This window comes from Physella acuta, unplaced genomic scaffold (assembly GCF_028476545.2).
Source record: "Physella acuta isolate Inbredline_101_S28 unplaced genomic scaffold, ASM2847654v3 ptg001317l, whole genome shotgun sequence".
Taxonomy (NCBI): Eukaryota; Metazoa; Mollusca; class Gastropoda; family Physidae; genus Physella; species Physella acuta.
In genome coordinates this window covers 110980-124885 of record NW_026732832.1, presented here as the reverse complement: position 1 = coordinate 124885, position 13906 = coordinate 110980, and the positions used below count along the sequence as shown (strand labels likewise).

Sequence of the window (13906 nt, the reverse complement as noted above, 5' to 3'; positions counted from 1 at the left end):
AAATTGTCACTGCATCAAGTCCAGTGTTTCTTCCAGACTTTTTTCTCCGGGGGGGCACTTGAAATCTTCGGGGGGGCGGTAAACTTTCTTCGGGGGGGCGGACACTGTTAAAAGTATATATTTTCTATATAAATTTTATATATTTCATTTCGTTCGGGGGGGCGGTAAAAATTTTTCGGGGGGGCTTAGCCCCCCCGAAGAGATGCCTGAAAGAAACTCTGATCAAGTCGGTAGGTCAAACACAAGGTCACGTGTCCTAAAGGACACTGCGATGAGTCAACGCATGTTAATATGTAAATGAGATGTGACGCAACTGAAACGTCCTAGGGCTATCAAAGTGTTCCTTTTTTTAACACGCTTGTACTTCGCTACAATATTTTTAACACACTCTTACTTCGCTACAGTATTTCAATCGGGAAAAATATCAGACTACGCCAGTGTGTTATAATTTTAAGACCTTTACTATACAACTGATGGTCAGGTTCACCTAAACGTTCATGATAAAAATTAACAGGCCCTTCACATACATTTTGCCACATACATTTTTGTCACCTACATTTTTTGTCACCTACATTTTTTGTCACCTACATTTTTGCCACATGCATTTTGTCACATACATTTTTTTCCACATACATTTTGCCACACACATTTTGTCACATACATTTTTTTCCCCACATACACGCTTTCTGAGACTTAAAATGTATATGAGGAGGCTCATCCGCATACAACTCTCACCATGGTCGGTGTCGGGGGTCATTTTACAAAGCAGTCACTCTTAGGGCTTATTAGGCCCCACAAGTAAATTACTTTTTAAAACAAACCACACATCACAGTCAGCGTATGTAGAAACAACTTTCAAGCTTTGTCGCTTGCTGTTTGATAGTTCCCGGTTCCGTGGGACATCCCTGAGTCCACTCAGCCATAATGGGTACCTGACTTAATTTAGTAAGTTACATAACCTGAGCATTGTACTGAATACATACTCCTCTTTTCATGGTACACAACAGAGAAAATATTTCTATACTCTATCGCCGTGTCTGAAAATAAAAGTAGTCCTTTAGTGGGTCATATAACATACGAAAGTAGGCTAATAAGGTGGTACACATTCACGGGGAGAGACCTTACAAATGACAATATGAAACTGAAAGTCAGCGTTCATTAGTGCAACAGAATCCAACATGGTACAGCTGTACAGCGTTGGCAAGGCGTATACTCACGAAGAGCAAATAAAACGGTCATACTAAGTACCGGCAAGTGTTCATTTATCGGGTACAGGATGACATAATGTTAGCCAGCACAGCCCCTTTAACAAATATTCATTTCACAACTACGTAAAGTGATATGTGTACTCCGTTATAAAATCTTAAATCTTGTTTCGTTAGAGGCAGAACTGGTTCTTACAGTTACCCCAAATCAATTAGTAGTCGTTAAAGTTGTACGTTAAAATCTAATTAATAATTTCAAAATAATTCACCATCATTGCTTAATTAGTGTGAATAATTAGAACAAATAGATATACCTAACTTTATGGCAACTGCAATGAAAAACGGCGCCAAAATCTTGTGTTACCGCTGAATATCAAGGTAGAAAAACTTCTCAGGTCTAATTGTGTACTAACTCTAACAGTAGATACAAAATAATAATTAAAGAGCTGAATTTTGATACACAACAGCAGTGATTGAACCAAGTTGGATAACTGGATTAGCTTACCTCCCTTTAAATGTGCCGATTTTTTTTTCTTATATTTCAGTTTGGCCTCTACTTTATAGTGGCCTCCCTTGTCTTGTTTACGATAGCGGCAAAGCCGTGTTGTGCTGCTTGCACAATAAAACACACATTACAACAATTTACATTTGCAAATCTAATGTTGACAGTGTGAATAACGACACTTTATGTGTCTGCTTGTCACATTTTAAAAAATTAGCTTTAATTAATGGAGACTGACACTATAAACTATTTTCCCGCCGATTTATTTGTTTAGCATACAAAATGAATTCGTTTGTTTGTACTGTAACTATCAGTATCACTATGTGACTTTTTAGTTTAGTATTGACCCTACAAATATAATATTAATATAGGACCTAGATCTCTACAGTATACATTATCCACACATACAGAATGAGAATACAGACAGGTCATATAATTTCTAATCATATCAATTATTAAAAATAGTACATATTTCTTAAGTTACTAACAGTTAACAGTTTTGAAAATGCATAGAAACAATTATCATATTATGTATTTAATCTTTACAGATAAACATCATTGACGGAAAGAGAAGCATGAATGTCAACATTGTGCTGAAGCAGTTTCGCATGTCGCATGAAGAGATCGTGCAGCTGATCAGAGATGGCCAAAGTGATAAGTTTGGGGCGGAGAAGCTCCGCAGTCTTTTAAACATGTTGCCTTCACAAGAAGAGGTGAGTGTTGTCATTGGCTTTCCACTAGCATCCACTTGTGTAGCCTACATATTCTTTTTTTCTGTGTCTATGTGAGACATAATCATGTAGAATCCTGGTCTGGTATGGTTAGCAACTTTAAAATTAAAAAATCTGATTATACTTTACACTTGTTTTTTTAACTGTGATAAATAATTGAACTATCTTCATCTTGAATAAATGCTTTTGAAATTTAGCAATGGGAAATATTTTTACTTTACTCCGTTTCAGATTGACGCCATCAATTCTTTTGATGGAGACAGAAGCAAACTTGGAAATGCTGAGAAATTTTTTATAACACTAATGGGCCTTCCAAAGTAAGTCAGTTACTTGGATTTTTGTTTATCAGAATTGTTGCACTAAACAAGTACACCATATCAAACAACTTTAGGCATCTAGCCTTTACAAAACGATAAGCTTAAATATTTTTCTAATAAAATGTGTAGTACTGAGAAGGTTGTTATTGAATGTTTAAATCAATGTTTTAACCAAAATTCAATCAGTAGGGAATTATTATTTGAAAGAGAAACACACTTTAGATATGCTTAATTACAATGTAATTGTTTCTGTTAATGTGATTTCCATTTAAATAGAGAGTGTTTATTCTTTTACAGCTACCGCATGCGTATTGAAGGATTGTTGATCAAAGAAGAGTTTAACACACACATGGAGTGGATTAGACCAGCTATAGAGGCCATTATACAAGCAGCTGGAGGTGAGTGCTTAACCCTGGCAATACAATGTTATCATTTTATTGCTTCAAATTGTATTTATCCTGGCAATTTAATATTATACTTTTATTGCTTACACATTTTATTTTGAATAAAGAGTTTAAAAATAAAGGGAAAAATTAATGTTATTAAAATTTTAAATCTAATAAAAAATATAAAATGTTCTCTTCCAGATATTCAGGACAATGAATCTCTCAAAGAACTTATTTTCCTCATTTTAATTTCTGGCAACTACCTCAATTCAGTAAGCATTGGTTATTGTTTATTTAATTTTACCCTATACATCAGTCCGCGTCAACCAAGTTAGAAATGGTTATTAATAGTTTGAAGTTTTTATTTTTTGTAACGTAATTTAAAGCAATTACCATAAGTCAGTAAGAACTTATCATGAATAATTTCTGTTTGAAAGTTGGTTTGAGTTTTAAATTTGTCTAAGATAATTTGGACAATAAAATAATGTTCTATAACAAAACTTTAACAGGGAAATTATGCTGGGAATGCAGCTGGTTTCAGACTTTCGTCTCTACTGAAACTGACGGAACTCCGGGCCAACAAGCCTGGTGTCAACTTAATGCATTACGTAGCTCAGGTAAATTGTCATTTTATACCTGTTATAGACATAAATATTGCAGCTACCTTTATTTTTTTAAAATATTTTATCCTTACCACAAGTTTTCAAAACAAGTGTATGAGTTTGTGAGAATTATATTAAGTTGTATTTTCAACTGTTATTCAACATATGTATTGCTTTTTTAAAATATTTTTTAATGTGTGAAATAAATGTTTCTATTTTATGTGAGAAATAAATGTTTTCGGCATAAATTTTTAATGAATTTGTCAACTATTTAGGAAGCAGCTGAGAAAAACCCAAAGCTCCTCAGGTTTCCAAGTGAAATGAAATTCTTAAAAGATGCATCACAGTGAGTCTCAGTCTTTGTTTTGTGGGTATATTATGTCGATGTATATTTATGTATATTTTTTTATATTTTTTCTGTATATTTATTCGACAAGTTTGCTTTAAGTTTGTTCTGTATATATTTTCTGTATGTTTATATTTATTCTGTGTGGTTTGTCTGGGTTTTTGTTTCTGTATGTTTGTTTGTTTATTTTGTGTATTTATAATTTGAAGCAGTTTTTTAATTCTATTTCGGCCAAAGTTAGAAGACATTTTTTTTATTAAAACAATAGCAATGTTCTAATTAGATTATTAAAAATTATTCATTAACATATTTTTTTAACTTGTCAGGGTATCTGTGGAGTCTCTAGTGACAGATGTGAGTAATATAGCAAACAAGGTGAGGGCCATCACAGAACAGATATGTTTGGCTGGCAAAGACTTTCAGCAGCAGATGAGCAGTTTCCTCAAGGTAAGTCTTTATTCTGTCTTTCTTCTTCTATGTTCTTAATTGAATTTTTGTCTGAGGATTTAAACAACAAGTCCAACTTCGACTTTGCTGTGGTCTCCAGATCTGCATGTACCCCATCCATCTGGCAGTCTAAACTCACTTTTAAAAAAAAAAAATTAAATTTAAATACAGAAAATATCAATGTTTTGAAAATTTAATTGTGTGTTTAAGCATTGTAAAATTTATTTTCAATCAGGAGGCGAATGTTGAGGTCAATGAACTTGAAGAAGATCTGAAAGAAATTGAACATATTCGAACTGAAATGGCAACATATTTCTGTGAAGACCTAAAAACTTTCAAAATAGAAGAGTGCTGTGCAATTCTTCAGACATTCTGTGATAAGTTAAAGAAAGCTTACGAGGTGGGTGTCTCCATGATTTTAACTACTTTTATAACCATAAATTAACATATGAACTCTACTTTATCCGCCCAATGGATCACTAGATCTAAAGAGGAACTTTACTTTTAGTTTTTTAAATTAAAATTAAATTGTCTCAATACTTTGATTTTAATTTATGTTTATTCTATGTCTTTAGGAAAATGTTCAGAGGCAATTAATGGAAGTTAAGGCAGAACAACGAAGAAGTATGAGTGGAGATCCTCGCAGAAACTCAGGTGAGTGCTTAACTAAAGAAAATTATCCATTTAATTAAATTTTCAAAAATATGTAGTGATCAGAATAAAACTCTCAATAAATTAAAATTTTAAATATTAAAAAATAACAATAAAATTTTTAAAATTTTTCTAGGTGCCGCTGAAGCTGATCATCAATTGATAAGGTCTCCAACCGGAGAAAAAGGTGCCAACATATTTGATCAACTTCTTGCAGATGTACGCAATGGTTACGCAGCCAGTAACTTCAGTGACGGGAACTTCTCTATAACCAAAAGGACAAAAGTCAGCCTGGCCCCACAAGATGCATTGAACATTATCAACGATGCAGACATGAACGGGGACCCAGGGAGCTCTTTTGTTCGGGCTGGACATGGAAGAGTTAGTCAGCGAAGACGGCGTGGTGATGGTTCAGCTCACAGTCCTAATGGGCCATCTCCTACACCAGATTCAGCGCGTACCAGCGTCTCTTTGGATGAGATTTTATTAGAGTCTGATGCTTCCATTGATAATAAGCCAAAACCTGAAACTACGTTTGAGCGCTATGCTAGCCTTCGCCGGCGACGGATGGAGCGGAAAGCCAAGAGGCCGTCGACGTTAGACATTTTAGGGGCAGATCGAGAGCGAGCAACGTCACCGTCTCCACTGTCAGCGACAAGTACACCAGGGAGTGACAATGTCACTATGCGGCTGGGGTCTACGTCTACTGGCAGACCAAAATCTGAGCATGTGACTCCTGAGCCAAAACATCAACCCATGCAGCGCAGCAGAAGTTTCGCAGAGCAGAAGAGAAAGGACGAGGACACTGACGATCTTATAAACAGACTTAAACAAAAATTAGCTAAAAAAGATGGTAGGTTGACGCCTACTTTAACGGAAGATGCCGATGATGCAAAAGACGCGACACCACCCTCCAGGAACAGCACGAGGTGGAGGAATGGGATCGTTGTGTCTGAGACCAACTCCCCACTGGAACCCATCACAGAGAAGAATCCAACACTGGAGGACTTCACCTCGGAGGCCCAGACAAAGGCCATCCAGAGGACGCGGGAGAAAATGTCCAACAGGTTCAAGAGTGACTTAAACCCCAAGGAGGTGAACAAAGTTCTGGAGAACATGCAGAACTATTCTGCTGAAGATGAGTCCCCCAAACCGGGGAGATCTATGGATGATTCAGATCTGGGGTCTCACGTATCAACGTCTGTGCGGCTCAAGATGAGCCAAGGTATGGGGACTGATATAGACCAGTTACTTAAAACTATAGAAAACTCAGGCAGACAGATAGATGCGATTGGTGTCATTGGGCCAATGCAGCGAACCACAGACACTTCAAGTGAAAATAACACGCCCGCACAACGAAATGTCGCTGTTGTGGCGCATGTCACAGCATCCAACACACCCACTGGTAACATAAAAGATCATGAAAAAGCTAAAAGAGAAATGCGGAAAAAGAGATCCCAACTTTCAATGGATGATGTGAAAGCTGCGATTAGAACCCTTGATCCTAAAAGTGGGAAAAATGTTGAAAATAACAATAATTTATCTGTGAATAATAAAAACACAGTTTCTGTCTCGCCCACAAAAACGCCCCCCACGCCACGGAAAGATGGTGTGATGGCAGATAAGAGCAGCACTGAACTCTCTAGAAGTGACAGTGCCAATAATAAAGAACTAAGCAAAGCTGCCAAAATGACAGGGAAAAAGAAATTCCGTGACGCGCGTTTCGGAGCTTCAAATTCTTCAAATAACAATATAAGGCCTCGAAGTAATGTGGAAGCTGACAGTGTGGTAAAAGCCTTAAAAGAAATGAACAAAAACAATATGAGCCGGTCAAAGTCATTTGACGAGCGTGTACATGAGAAAGAATTCAGCACTGTTATACGTAACAGTGGTAGTGCACCTGATACAATGTTGGAGAAGCAGGCTGTCATAAGAAACAGTACGAGTCGACTCTCACTCGATGGTCGACGTAATGGACTTTATATTCCTGGTGAAGGAAGTGATAATGAAGATAGCAGCTCTAAGAATAAATCAGCTGCTTCTTCAACTGATACACTTTTAAATAACAATGAGCCACCAGTTGAACAAAATACACAGCAAACTATTTTGAACAAACAAAGATTATCATCTGCGCCAGTGAATTCAGTTGTTTCTGATACAGGAGTCCCACCATTACGTCGGTCATATAGTTTGTTGGATAGAAGTAAGCATATGGACGAAGATAGCGATGATCCGAATGCTTCTATAGCAAAATGGAGATTGAAGAGAGAAAGACAAAGGAGGAGTTTGTACGATAATGTGTTGGATGGTGGCAGTGAATCCACCAACAGATCCAGCACAACAAGCAGTAACGACAAGGACGAGGGATTTGAGTCTGGGTCAGGCACAATGTCCCAGAGAACCTCCATGAGCAGCACCCTCGAGTCTGAGATCTCTGCCCAGAGGTCTGATAGTCTCAAATCAAAGAGTGAGGCAGACCAGGCTGGGGTGAATTCCAGACTTGTGGAGGAGGCTGATCGAAAAGTCCGCACAGAGAACTGGACGGAACAAGTTGTTCTAGGCAGTAACGTGCCTGAAGTGAAGGGTGACAGCAAGTCTGTTTCACCTCAGACTGTTGCTGTGTCTCCTGCTAAATCAACTGAAAAGAAGAACAGCAAACAAGATGCACCTGCTAAACCCAAACCCATCCCCAGTTACATGATGCCAACCTCTCGCTCATCTCAGCGTCCAGCCTCCACAACCCCTGAATCTCCATTCAGGCGTGACACCCCCAACAGGACCTCAGTCATTGAAAGGTCAGTGACCCCAACTCTCAAGCGTGAAACAACTGTCAGGGCGTCAATGAGGGCGGAGTCTGCAACATCAGGTTTCCAGAGAGGAACAGCAGCTCGTACATCTATCCGAGGTCCACGTACCTCAATGCAGTTGTCGGCTGGGAACTCTGTGACTCTTTCCCCATCAGCAGCTTCTAGCAGGCCTAGGGCAGATTCAAATACTAGCATATCTTCAAGGGTTAGTTCAGTGTCTACAGCAAGTGCAGCAAATAAACAAAAGCCTGCAGCTAAGCCAGCCGTTCCTTGCCACACAACTACATCCCACAACATTACCCCCCAGCAGTCTAAAACAAGAACTACAACTACCCCAACTACTCCGAGTTCCAGATCATCCATTGCAAGCAATTCATCGCTAAGACCCACAACCCCGGCTGATAGAACTAAAGCACCAGTTACAACGACCCCTTCATCATCCAGCCCATTCTCCAGATCCCAGTCCATGCGTGTCAACTCGCGTGCCTCCATGGGACCTGAAACGCGACGGGTAACTCCCACCAGTGACGTCCGGCGCAGCATGACCCCACTGTCACACGAAGTCAGGCAGAGCATCACACCACTGCCACATGAAACAAAACGCAGTACGACCCCACTTCCTGGTGACACCAATTCCAGAACGACCCCGGTCCTACCTGAACGACCCCACAGCACAATCCCCTTCTCACAATCTTCCAGAACATCCACCCGCAGATCTTCATTCATGGCACCCACTGCTGCTTCCAAAGCCAAGGCAGATGAACTATCAGCTAAAACCTCAACAACTAAAACACCATCCACACTTACCCGACACGCAAGCTTACGTATGCCAAAGAAACCGCCCACCACCAGCTTGACATCACAGGGTCCCAGCGGTCGCAAATCCCCAGCGCTATCTGGGTCTCAGCTGCATCTTAAACAAGAACACTACCAGTCTCTGTCTGTGCTTTGCGAGGCTGGGGACGAGGAAGTAGAAGAAGAGAAACCTGTTGTGAAGAAATCACCGTCAATACTCAAGAGAATAACAAGTAAGGTGACCCCAGCAAAGACACAGAGTAAAAAGAAATAAAGTTAGAATTAATCTTAGCTAGATTGGTTTAAAAATTGTAATTCTGGTGCTAAAAATTTTTATCTGCACAATGTAAACACATTATAAAATGTTTCACTTTACAAAATTGTCATGACACAAATATAAGTGTCTTGATGTAAAATGTGTCACAAAATAAAAATGTGTTACAGCACAAAACGTGAGCACGACACGAAAGGGGTCACACCTCTAAATGTGAGTGTCACAAGATAAAATGTGTCACAACATAAAATTTGTCACACCTCTAAATGTGAGCACCATGACACAAAATGTGTCACAATTCAAAATGTGCGTGTCACAAATTATGTTTTTGCCTGTACTTGCCATCGCAATACTCTGAATAATTCTGAGTTCTATTTATAGCAACTGTAATAACACAATACTAGTAATATCCATATCTGTAAGAATTTTTCAAAAATTTTCTGTTGAGATTTAAGAACAAAACTTTGCAAGGGGGGGGGGGGGGGGGATTTAAATTTTATTTATTATATTTAATACTGAAATGATTTCTTTATAAATCTGATTTTAGCATACAATTTAAATATTCTTTTCTTGCAAAAGTGTGTTCTTGTTTTGGAAAAAAGGCCTAATGCAGAATTTTTAAAAATCAGTTTGGTCTAAATGCTAAGTTTATATTAAAAGTATATGGAAAACTTGACCACCACTCAGGCCTCTAGATTGGCCTTTCCACTTTTGGGGAAGGTTTAACGTGACCTAAACCCATGCTGTCATTTATTTGCAGAATAAATGCAACTGGTAATTTATTTTAAAAATTGTTGTTATTGCTAATTAAATGAACAAGTTGAGGACAGAATTTCATTTATTTTCATAAACAAATGTTTTACATAATGCTGCAGAAATATTTATCAATGTTGAAATCATTGTTATCACCACATGTTACATTGTGATGGGAACATTTTTTATTAAAATTTAGGTTTAGTTTTCATCGATTTTTTTTAAATACACCATTTCAAAACAAAGTGAATTTTGAACATTAATATGTATTGGATAAGTGGCATTGTATTTGTGTCATTATTTACTTGTTATGTTCTCCTAACTTGATAAAGACATTTTTACCTATGTAGTTTAGTATTGTAATAAGAGATCTTTAATTTTGGAGATCAGAATAGAAAATACTTATTTACCAAGACACTATTTTAACAAAATTAGCATAGTTTACAACTTAGTTTTAATTTATACATGTTTTTGTAGCTTTTGACAATGTTCACCAATTTTGGCAAACAAATAAACAGGATGTATCTTTTAAACAAAACTTGTTTGAAAGAGGCCAGTTTTAACGTGATTAAAATGTGTTTACTTTTATTTATTTATTGATGTGTTGCATATTTGAATGTTGTAATCTATGAAAATCGTATTTTATAATTTATCTGACTAAAGATGCTTACATTTTATGTTATAAAGTAAGTGGTTTGTTTGTTTTTTAATATATTTTTTATAAAACTTACTTTAAAAAAAACGTGAATATATTTTACAATTTCATGCAGGAATATCCTATGTTTGTTTCACCTTTGTGTTTAAACTGTCCGAAGTATAGCCAAATTGTTTTATCACGGGGATCAAACTCAATGTGCGCTGTAAATAAAAACGTCTCTCTTCTCATGTCTAACCTCGTCTTTCACAAAATGTACATTCCAAAAAGACTTATGTGTTACCATGCAAACCCTGATGGAAAACTTGTGCCTTAGTTTGAGCTGTATTTTGTTGGTTTAATTAAACCAGAAAGTGCAATGAAGAAATTATATAATTAATGACAGCAAAAAAAAAAGGCAAAACTGAAAAAAAAACAGCTGTTACATGTTTGTTTTTTTTATAAATTATTTTGTGTACAATTTTATATCTATAAGTTCTGTAAAATTAAAATATCTTTCATTCATGAACATTTCTTCACACTGTCCTTTCTCCAGGTTTACATAAATATATATGTAGCCTATTGCCTAGAGGAGAAAAAACAAACCAAATAAATTATAACCAACTCCCTTGTCTATAACGACTTCTTTCTTCAAATTACATTTCCATTTAGAGAAATCTTTAATTTTTAAACTATGTTGAAGTTATTTTAACCTGTAAAATGTTTTGACTATGCAACCACTAAGTTAATACTTTATGCTTTAATTTTGTCATTGGCACATCTTCGACTACGGTGGTAGTTCCCACAATACCACATAAATAATTGTGTTTAAAGTTAAAAGCACAAATCAATGCAAACAGCATAGCTAGAATAATATTATTACTATATTTCTTATCGATGTACAAATATTGTCTTTTTTTTGACAAGCAGTTCTATGATTGCTCTTTAGTGTTAGCTAGTAAGTGTAGCTGACAACATGGGAGATAACCCATCATTGTAAGCAATTGATATGACAACATGGGAAGTAACCCATCATTGTAAGCAATTGATATGACAACATGGGAAGTAATTCATCACAACTATAACTAGTAGTTGTACATTCACAGCCACTAAAGCATACCAGAACTTTAGCTAGTGAGGCAGCGTGGATGTAATAGATTCAATGCACATGGTTTACTATAGCTCCTCATGGTGCCTATACAACCGGGATCAAAGTCTTAGAAGCATGGGCTTTAATTGACAATAATTCTTCTTCCACAGTTAAATATTATTTAAAATCACAAATTTTTCACTTTTGTATTTATATAAGGATAAAAAATGATTAATACCAATTGCTAAAAATGCTAATGTACTTGCACATCTTATAAGATATGCACAATCCAGCTATCATGTTTAATAAATGTATGTAATTTTTTTTTGTAAATACTGTTGGTTAAGGTTCAATTAGAGTACATTTTAATATACTGGCTTTTTATTATAAAAATTTATGGATACAGCTTAATCATTATTTATTGAAAACAACAAGTGGTTCTTAAAAGCATTCATTTAGCCCATGACATTTTATGCTTTAATCTACTAGAAAAACAAAATTAGGAATCAACAAAAAAAAGGATGTGGATTAAGATTTTTACAAAGAAAAGCATGGAGTATGACAACTAATATATCTTTAGTATAATTAATATTAGAACAATAATTAAATTACATTAACAAATTGGACAAAGAGACTATGCTTATTTGATGTATTTCGTAAATTAAAATATATGTTAAAATAATGCTGATTTTTTAAGATATATTTTGAATACAAACATTGTGCAGTTGACTTTGCTAGTTCTTTTCATTATTTAAAAGTAATACAAAATACATCTAAAATATAAAGAACTTACAATGTAAATAACACAAGTATAAAAAAATCTGTTATTTTTTCATGTCCCAAGTGCCTTTGAAATGATTTAGGGGCAGCAGCACAAGCATTCAGAAAACTGAGCAACTGATTTTTTGATTTTAAAACCTAATTTAATTCTGTTTGTTTGTTTTATGGCCTACCTCATTAGAAGCTGCCCTCTCTTCTCTACTCAACAAGGAAAGACAATTGCCAATTTTCAATTTCCTGCATTATTTCCCTTATGTTGAATCACAGTTTATTTGTTTGTAAAGTTTATGCAAAATGTTTTCTGATGCAATTTTTTCTCAAAAAGTGTAAATATGAATAAATATAATCTATATACTATTTAAATATATACATATTTATAAAAATGAATATCAATAAAATAGTGTTCTTTTTTACAAATTTAACATGTCTTATAGGTTATTATTTCGCATGAATGGAATTGTGTGAAAGGTGCCTGAAATGCAAACAAGTCTATAAATTATAAACAATTCTATATCTATAGGCCTATTCTTTTAAGGAGGGGAGAGCCTGGACAGTGAATACATTGATAGATTTGGCAAAAGCATTTACTAAACTTCTCTTTGAAACGAATGATAGAAATGTTTTCTTTTGAAGAAAAGTTTTGAAAAAACATTTTAAAAAGTAAATTGTTACCAAAATTGAAAAGGTAGAAAAATAACCAATAAAAACATGTTTCCTTCTTGTAGAAATCCCCTAATTTTTTTGGTGTCTTCCTATAAAAACCCAAAAATGTTGGTGTCTTCCTGTAAAACAACGTGTGAATTTGGTGCCCATACCAGACACACTGACCAAATAAAAGGTATCAGAACTGAGGATAAGAAGCTAATTATTTAGGCAGATTGATGCAACTCTTCTATTGATGCTGTGTAGATATAAGGTGATGCTGTGTTTTTTATATGGGCGATGCTGGGCTTTTCTGAAAGTCTTTTCTACTAGCACAGGAGTCGGCAATCCTTTGATACGCAAGAGCCAAAAGTTACAATTTATAAAATTTCCCAGTTTTTAAAGAGCCACAACATTTTTATTTCAATATTTTATTATTTGATTAGGATTAGGTAAATAAATGTGATTTGTTATTTGAAATAAATAGTTTTAAATATGAAAGAATATTTATTCATATAAAAACATAGACATGTTTCGCCAGAGTAATAAAATTAGTAATCAAATAATATAATTCTAGGACCCCGGGAAGGGTCGCTACGCCTCTGGGGGGTGACCCCATTAAGTGCCGCACCGGGTGACACCCGACCTCGCTACGCCACTGTCTAGGACTATCTCAATCCACTTTAGAAGCTGTTAATATTTTGTTTTAATTTTTCTTTACGGACATCACCGGCTCAGGAGGTTCTCCCAATTATCCGGCAGGCCTCAACACGGCAAACGCCGGCTAACTGGCTTGGATATCGGTTTGATTAACTTGTATCGTTCGCTTCTGTCCTATGATTCTCACCAGACTTATCTTCCACCCCACTGAACGAAGGGTAAACTCATACCCCACCGTCCAGTGAAAACGAACTAACATAACTATTAATAATTGTGCAAGGCGC

General features: G+C 35.9%; 1 protein-coding gene across 1 annotated transcript in view; it reads left to right on the top strand.

The window, feature by feature from the left end:
• LOC131958324 (formin-J) overlaps positions 1-9261 on the top strand; it is a 71511-nt gene extending 62250 nt beyond the window's left edge. Inside the window, exons 6-15 of the mRNA XM_059323290.1 lie at positions 2256-2420; positions 2670-2755; positions 3053-3153; positions 3343-3413; positions 3651-3758; positions 4019-4089; positions 4416-4536; positions 4772-4936; positions 5112-5190; positions 5324-9261. Coding sequence (XP_059179273.1) covers positions 2256-2420; positions 2670-2755; positions 3053-3153; positions 3343-3413; positions 3651-3758; positions 4019-4089; positions 4416-4536; positions 4772-4936; positions 5112-5190; positions 5324-9063 — 4707 coding nt within the window. The 3' untranslated portion in view covers positions 9064-9261. The remainder of the gene's footprint in view (positions 1-2255; positions 2421-2669; positions 2756-3052; positions 3154-3342; positions 3414-3650; positions 3759-4018; positions 4090-4415; positions 4537-4771; positions 4937-5111; positions 5191-5323) is intronic.
• Positions 9262-13906: the final 4645 nt, after the last annotated feature.